The 8,163-nt window shown below is 38.3% G+C and overlaps 2 protein-coding genes across 3 annotated transcripts; one reads left to right on the top strand and one right to left on the bottom strand.

Moving 5' to 3' along the window:
- Positions 1-612: 612 nt before the first annotated feature.
- Positions 613-4,170, bottom strand: LOC108822442 (aldehyde dehydrogenase family 7 member A1). 2 transcript variants are annotated; one of them, XM_057001463.1, is made up of 15 exons: positions 3,881-4,170; positions 3,621-3,759; positions 3,419-3,505; positions 3,194-3,325; positions 2,918-2,990; positions 2,764-2,786; positions 2,608-2,671; positions 2,302-2,347; positions 2,029-2,209; positions 1,764-1,940; positions 1,525-1,686; positions 1,305-1,448; positions 1,140-1,237; positions 911-1,060; positions 613-825 (listed from the first exon to the last, which is right to left on the bottom strand). In XM_057001463.1, the coding sequence occupies exons 2-15, from the start codon at positions 3,753-3,755 to the stop codon at positions 771-773; spliced, it is 1,527 nt and encodes a 508-aa protein (XP_056857443.1). In that variant the 5' UTR covers positions 3,756-3,759; positions 3,881-4,170; the 3' UTR covers positions 613-770. The 2 variants fall into 2 exon arrangements, with proteins under 2 accessions (XP_056857443.1, XP_056857444.1); XM_057001464.1 differs by having other exon boundaries at positions 3,919-4,089.
- Positions 4,171-4,367: 197 nt separating this feature from the next.
- Positions 4,368-6,674, top strand: LOC108822441 (cation/calcium exchanger 4). The gene has a single exon (XM_018595516.2). It carries the CDS (start codon positions 4,679-4,681, stop codon positions 6,518-6,520), a length of 1,842 nt encoding a protein of 613 aa, XP_018451018.1. The 5' UTR covers positions 4,368-4,678; the 3' UTR covers positions 6,521-6,674.
- Positions 6,675-8,163: the final 1,489 nt, after the last annotated feature.

Genomic DNA, 8,163 nt, shown 5'->3' with positions numbered 1-8,163 from the left:
ATTCGAAAACAAAAGTCAAAAAAAGTGATAAAAATTTTCAAATCTGAAAACATATAATCAGAAACTATAAAAATAAATAATAATAATAATAATAATAAATTATTTTTAATAGTTTCTGATTATATGTTTTCAGATTCGAAATATTTATAACTTTTTGGAATTTTTTTCGATTTTTTTTTCAATTTTTTTTATAATCCGAAAAATATGAAAATTTTCTTTTTTGGAATTAATTTTTCAGTTTTTAGAAATTTTAAAAATCTTTTAAATTTTTAGATAATTTTTTTTATATTCAGTCAGTACCAAATATAATTAAATGTGTTAGTAACTTCATTGATTAAGTCACTAGCCCAGTGGTAAAGTACTTTGTCATTTGATTTAAAGAACCTGGGTTCGAACCCTGTGGGTGACTCGATTTTATTTTCAAATCATGTAAAACGACGTCGTTTCATCTCATTTCAAAACGACGTCGTTTCACTTAACACCAACATTTAACGATGTCATTTTTTCTGTTAAATTTGCTGACGGCGTGCTAAATTGGCAAGTCAACGAAAACATTGTTAATTAATTCTAAAGTCAATGAAAAGTTTGTGTTTTGTTTGACCAGTCCATATGTCCAGGTTTTTTTTGGCAATTCCTAAAAAGTTCAGTGTTTTTTTGGCCGATTTTCCTTTATATTATTAATTTTTGGCGTTGTTATGTTTTACAAGTCCCAACACATAGAAACATCCAGCTCAAATACAACATTATCCGGTACGTAGATCTCTGGAAGATTAACCGAAGTTGATTCCTTGCGCTAGAGGTAACTCATTCCCATAGTTGATCGTGCTGTCAAAAGACAAACCGGTTCAAAAAATCAAAAACTTCAAACCGGAAAGTCTATTTTAAATCAAAACAGAGAGAAAACTGTTACCAAGTGGAACGACGCATATACTGCTTCCAAGAGTCACTACCAGCTTCACGACCACCACCGGTCGCTTTCTCACCCCCAAAAGCTCCTCCAATCTCAGCTCCATTCGTCGGTATGTTCACATTCACTATCCCACAGTCACTTCCCATTGGTCTATATATAGTTTTCAAAACCCATCACAGTTAAAACTCAGTTTCAGTCAAATAAACTTGTTTGTAATGTAAGCACTTACCCGATCCATTTGAAGATGTTCCCGGGGCTACGAGTGAATATAGAGCTGCTTAGACCTTGAGGAACTGAGTTGTTTATCGCAACAGCTTCTTCAAATGTCTGTCCAGATGAAGAAACATGGTTAAAAAAAAAGAACTTGATGGTTTTAGAGAAGACTCTTTTTTACCTTAAACTTTAGAGCATATAGAACCGGAGCAAACAGCTCTTCTTTAACTACAGCAGCATCTGATGATATCTCTATTATCGTAGGCTCCACAAAGTTTCCTTCACCTTCAACTCCTTTACCTCCCGTTAGTACTTTACCGCCCTGCAAAATGCAAAAAGGGTTTTTTTAATAAACATCTTTAAACGGTTAATTGAGCCATAGAAACTGAGGTACTTCCCTGGGACTTGATGACTTCGATCCCCTTCTCGAAGTTTTTCTTTGATTCAGGAGTGTGTAGTGGTCCTAACAATGTTCCTTTCTCAAGAGGATCACCGATTTTCACTTGTTTGTATGATGTCAGGAGTTGCTCAAGTACTTTGTCATACACACTCTCATGCAAAAGCTTCAAGACAATAAAGAAAAGCTTTAAGAAAAAAGGAACAGTATAAGTATTATAATGGGATTTAGATTCTTTAGTACCAGCCGACGGCAAGTTGTGCAGCGTTGACCAGCGGTTCCAACAGCAGCAAACAGAACGGAACGGGCAGCTAACTGAATGTCAGCATCGTCCATGACTATGATTGCATTGTTCCCACTCAGTTCAAGCAGAGTTTTGCCAGATCTAGCACTCACTGTTTGTTGTACCGTTAAGCCCACCTATGAATGAGAGTTTCAAGAAGTAAGCTCGGTGTGTTTGGTTTGGATGAGTGGTGGATTATTATTAGTAGAGAGGAGTGTGACGTACCTTGGAGCTACCAGTAAAGGAAACTAGAGGAATGCGTGTGTCCTTGGCTATTGCTTCACCGATCTCAGCACCACCACACATGGCAGTGAAAATGGCACCGGGTAAATGATTCTTCTCTAAGACTTCAGCTACTAGTTTGGTCATTGCGATGGTAATCAACGGTGTAGTTGGAGCACCTTTCCTGTGGAACCAGACGTATTAACGACACAAATTAGGCCAAAAAGGAACGGTAATAACCACAAAGATCGGATGCAGGTTAAGTTCATTACTTACCAGACCACACAGTTTCCACAGACAAGTGCAATACAAGCATTCCAACCTGCAATGCCACAACATTGTCCTTGCGTTTATGGAATGGGAAAGGGGATGACAAACCTTCTAATATTGCATTATTAGTTCTTATACATCTCATTGATAGCTAGATAATCATGCTACAAATATAGTTGCCAAAATACAAGGAGCTTAATCTATCTCTACTGTGTCCACTCTCATGTGAGAATCAGAAAATGAGCCATCTTTATGAGACGCATTAAAACAGAAAATGTCCGAGATTTAGAATTGGACACAAGCAAGACTTACCAAGAACTGCACATGGGAAGTTAAACGCTGTGATGACACCAACAATGCCAAGAGGATTCCACATCTGCGTTACAGTATCCAAGCAGAATGTTAATAAACATGTTGTACGAGAAGAGTATTCTATGAAAGATCAATGAAAAGAACTCGCAATTTCACCTCCAACATCATATGGTTTGGGCCTGCAACAAAGATGATGAGTTTAGAGATACATCTTTCAGTAATATATCGAAAAAAAAACAGGAAACAAGCATCTACAAATCCAAATAAACAAGAGACTATATGTGATTTTTATTAGCAAGCAAGAACTCACGTTCGGAAGGAATGACTGATCCATTGAGTTGTCGGCTCAAACCAACAGCAAAGTCACACATGTCAATCACTTCCTGCAAAAGTTGCACATAACGTGTTATCATCTAAGCTATATGAAAAAAATCAGATGTTGAGTCTCTTATTTTAGCATAAGCATTTTCCAATTTGTATAAATGGGGTCACAAAGCTTACACTAAAAAGCTGTTGCGAGTAGTATCTAAAGTAACAAAGCCTACCTGTAGGGATGAAAAATAAGAAACTAAATAGTAAAGATAACCTGAACTTCTCCGATGCCTTCAGCGAGGATCTTTCCCATTTCAAGAGAAAGAAGACGGCCAAGAAAGTCAAGTTTGGATCTTAGGGCATCTCCAATTTGTCTCACAATATCACCTCTCTTTGGAGCAGGAACCTGATCAAATTAAAGATTAGTCTTCGTTAGCTATCAACTGAATTTCTGTCTTAAAAATATATTACAAAACCTTTACAATTTTAGTCACTTTACCTGCATCCATACTTTAGCTGCTTCCTCACAAGCTTTGAGACCTTGCTCGTAATCTTCCAGAGAAGCTTCCACAACTTGAGCAATTGGCTGCATCCATAGTTAAACCATTTCAACATTGCAATACACTAAAGTAGTCAACTTTTAGAAACTATTTGCATAAAGTAATCAACTTTTTAGAAAGTATATGCATCAAACAATGAACCTGATTGTTAGCAGGATTCAGAGTAGAAACAAGAGGTCCGTTGCCTTGCCACTTGCCACCAACGTAGTTTCCAATGTTGTGAGAGGTCAACCCAATCTCACTCAGAAACTCGTACTCTTTGCTCGAAGAACCCATCTACCTGCAATGATCAACGCCCGAGTAAATGGATCAAGTTAACAAGAAGCAGACACTAATTACAAGAATCAAACAAATCCACAACATCCAAGAGGCGAAAAGGAGCAGAGGAGAGAATCAATCACCTCTCTCTTGTTATCGAAGAACTGAGTTTTCCAAATACCTTTGATCACGGAATCTTTATAGGAGGAGAGAGAGACGTGTACGACTTGTAAGAAAAAGTTGTAAAAGCGATTGGACCGAAAACGAAAGCTGAGCTGCGGTGTCTATCTCTTTTTTGGCTTCATTCACTCGGATCATACGTTATACACTTATACTAATGGAGTTTTGTCACGTGTCCTACGCTTCTTTTCTCCGGGTCGGGATAAACCCGAATAGGATCCGTATTAAGCAGCTAAAAGACACACGACATTATACACCACGAGAGGAAGAAGTTGTTCTGTGTCGCCATTGCCACAATCTCACTCATCATCATCATCCCTTCCGATTCTCCTCGACTGTTTTTAACAGGCCTCATATGGCCCACTAGGCCCATTAGGCCCATTAGGCTCGTTAGGCCGAAGAAACAACGTAACGCTTACGGTCTAGTCAAACAAAACCGGAACGAGATCCGAATTAAGCAAGTCAAAGAATCAGACACAAAGCCATCGTCGTTGTCACCGATCTCTCCTTTCTATTTCCCGTGAAAATTTCCAAATAGAGAGAAAAAAAAAGCCTTCCTCCATGATCACACAGATCACGTTGATCGAACTCCGGTGAGCACCTCAAAAACCCCCTTAGCTTCAATTCCCCTCAGATCAAAACCAGATTCCTAGGGTTTCATCAATTCTCAGATTCTAATTCGTCTACATAGCTCCTAGCTTCATTATCGGTGATCCATGGCGGCGTGTAATTAGAACACAAAGTTCCAAAATTTCGAGAGAATGAGAGCTTTGAATTATCTCTACAGCTCGAGCAATCCCAGATTCCGAGGGATCTTCAATACCCTTTGTGCCCTAATCCTCTTCCTCTTCTTCTTTGATCTCAAAAACCCTTTGCTAAAGAATCAATCTTTCGTTGATGGGTCTACTCCTCCTCCTCGTAGGCACATGATTGAAACTTACTCTGGTGATACTACTGCACTCTGCTCTGGTTTACACCAACACATCGGTTACACTGACCAATGCCAGTTCTTGAAATCCAACCCTCTCTGTTATCCCGACAGCTTCTTCGACTACCTTAGCTTCTTCTACTGCACCTGCCAACACTTCAAGATCTTGGGTTACATCGCCTTAGGCGTCTGGCTCGTTGCTCTGTTCTACCTCCTCGGTAACACAGCCGCTGATTACTTCTGTCCTTCGCTCGAGAAGCTCTCTAAGCTTCTCCGTTTGCCTCCAACTGTCGCTGGCGTCACTCTGCTTCCCCTTGGTAACGGAGCTCCCGATGTGTTCGCTAGTATAGCTGCTTTCGTTGGTTCAGACAAGGGGGAAGTTGGGCTTAACAGCGTCCTTGGCGGGGCTGTGTTTGTGACTTGCGTTGTTGCTGGTGTTGTTTCGCTTTGTGTTGCTGATAAAGAGGTTAAGATTGATAAGAAGTGTTTTATAAGAGACTTGTGTTTCTTTCTGTTCACGCTGGTGGCTTTGTTGGTGATCTTGACTGTGGGGAGAGTGAGTGTTGGCGTCGCCGTCGCGTTTGTTTCCATCTATGTTCTGTACGCTTCTCTGGTGGCTGCGAATGAGGTTTTGAGGAAACATTCGAAGAGATTGAAGCTTGATTCTTTCACGCCTTTGCTTCCCATTCAAGGAAGCGTGTTCTCACCGAGTGGTGTTGACGAGGATGTAGTAGTACCTTTGCTAGAGCTTGACACTGAGGAAGGTCCACCTAAGCTGCACGACTCTCTACCGCAGTGGATGTGGGCTACAAACGTCGCCATCTATTCCGCGAAAGCTAATGTACACGATGAAGAAAGACCTCCATGGGGATGGAGTGAAGACGGTGGAGAAGCCGAGATCTCGTTGTGTTCTAAGATTACATACTTGTTGGAGACTCCACTGACTGTTCCTAGACGGTTAACGATCCCATTGATAGAGGAAGATAGCTGGTCTAAGACATATGCTGTAGCTAGCGTCTCGCTAGCTCCTCTCCTTCTCGCTTTCCTTTGGTGTGTCCAAGGTGAAGCGAGTCTTCTTGTAGCCTACTTTATCGGTATCGCAACAGGTTCCACTCTTGGCTTTCTTGCTTACAGAAACACAGAACACGACCGTCCACCTCAGAGATACTTGATCCCTTGGGTACTAGGTGGATTCGTCATGAGCATTGTATGGTTCTACATGATTGCAAACGAGCTCGTTGCTCTTCTAGTAACATTCGGTGGGATCTATGGAATCAACCCGTCGATACTCGGTTTAACCGTACTCGCTTGGGGGAACTCAATGGGTGACTTGGTCTCAAACATAGCCTTGTCCATGAACGGTGGAGACGGTGTGCAGATCGCGTTGTCAGGTTGCTACGCAGGTCCTATGTTCAACACACTTGTTGGGTTAGGTGTGTCGATGCTTCTTGGTGCTTGGTCCAAGAGACCGGAGACTTACATGATCCCTGAGGACAATAGCTTGTTCTACACGCTAGGGTTTCTGATAGTAGGGTTGGTTTGGGCTCTTGTGATGCTTCCGAGGAATGAGATGCGACCGAACAAGGTGATGGGGATTGGTCTGATCACACTGTATCTGGTATTCGTCACTTTCAGACTCAGCTCTGCCATGGGGTTCATACCTTGGGCTGCTTGAAAGATTTAAGATTGTAATCAGCTTATTGTATACAGATCATTCTAGTTAGAGATAGCCAACACTGGTTTCTGAATAAAATCTTGTTTGTTGTATTATGTTGATGATATACTGATAATGAATCTGAGCCATTAAATGTGGGTCTTTGTGGTTTTAATCTCGATCGTGGAAGATATATATTGGACTTGTCTTATTGGGCTGACTTTTTGAACTCAATAATGTTGACCCACTTGTTTTGTTTTCTGTCTTTGTACTACTTCACGTGGTGGTGCGATAAGCATAATCCAGAAAACATACCTTTTCTTGGAAGAACTAAAGTACCATAGCATTATTCAAATAAATTATTGTTGTTTCAATGGTAAGTTTTAGGTCATGATGATGATGATGGATCAGTACATTCCTTGTAGATATATCCAAATCATGTAATTTCTTTATATTTTGGAGAATAAATGTCTCTCAACGCCATTTATATATGACTTTCAAAATCTATAGATTATTTAGGAGTTTCAACTACGAAACCAAGTCACTGTTACTAGTTATATTTTTCATTTGATGACTAGAAAGATCCCAAATCAATATATATGTGTATATAGGCTAATCGTTAAGATATACCTAAAAGATTCAGACATTTTTACCAGTGTGTTTAGGGCTGGACAAATTGCGAGATATGTACACACTCTTAACACAGAAAATAACAAGAACTTGATGACAAAAATAAAAGGACAAGACGTCAAATATATCATTTTCTTGGTGACTGTCCATATCATTTTCTTGGTGACTGTCCACATATTATATAGTCTCATATAAGATAATACTCTCTCTATTTCTAAATAAGTGTCATTTTAGTTTTTTTTGTTTCACTAAAAATATTGTTCTACCATTTCAATATAATTTATACTTAATTTTAATTTAATATTAATTATAAAATGCATCGATTTTATAAATAAATATATTTATCTAAAATATTATTAGGTAAACAGATGAAATAAATGAAAACATAATTATTTTTTAATATATGTGAAAAATGTTTTTTTTCAAAATCAAACAATAATTTTATTAACTTGAGACTGAAGTTACATAATCATAGTGCTAAAGGTTATCTATCATCCTTGGAACATAATAATGAAAGATAAAACTTTGATGATTTTGAATATCCTTCTTTGCCAAGATATCAGAAACTTTGTTTCCTTCTCTATTAATCCATCTGAACTTGACATCTTCAAACTTCTTTATCGTCTCATTATTTCTCGTTTCCAGTTGTAAAAACCAAAATGAAGAATATTATTGTTGATGATGTCCATTGCTTTTTTGCAGTCTCCTTCAAGTATGATTTTCCTGTAACCTTTAAGTGACTCTTTATGAAACAGAAAAAATATGAGATATATACATAACACATACTGTTTTATTTATCATGTAATATATTATAATATTCTCTCGCATACATTTAGGTATAAATGACAACATAATATATCATAATATTCTCTCGCACACATTCAAGTCTAGAAGACAACATGCATGATAATAACTGTGGAATAACTGCGGTACAATTGTAACAATAACAAAAACATATATTTCTCTATTTCATTACACATGACTGTCTTTATTTTTCTCTTAAAGGTAATTTTAAATATATAATATAAAATTAT

The sequence above is a fragment of the Raphanus sativus genome, unplaced genomic scaffold (assembly GCF_000801105.2).
Source record: "Raphanus sativus cultivar WK10039 unplaced genomic scaffold, ASM80110v3 Scaffold3657, whole genome shotgun sequence".
Taxonomy (NCBI): domain Eukaryota; kingdom Viridiplantae; phylum Streptophyta; class Magnoliopsida; order Brassicales; family Brassicaceae; genus Raphanus; species Raphanus sativus.
This window is presented reverse-complemented; position numbering and strand designations above follow the sequence as displayed.

Coding starts and splice junctions, on each gene's coding strand:
- LOC108822441 (XM_018595516.2), top strand. CDS start 4,679: ATGAGAGCTTTGAATTATCTCTACAGCTCGAGCAATCCCAGATTCCGA.
- LOC108822442 (XM_057001463.1), bottom strand. CDS start 3,755: ATGGGTTCTTCGAGCAAAGAGTACGAGTTTCTGAGTGAGATTGGGTTG. Junction 3,506..3,620: donor TGAATCCTGCTAACAATCAG/GTTCATTGTTTG, acceptor CTATGGATGCAG/CCAATTGCTCAAGTTGTGGA. Junction 2,672..2,763: donor CAAACCATATGATGTTGGAG/GTGAAATTGCGA, acceptor ACTGTAACGCAG/ATGTGGAATCCTCTTGGCAT.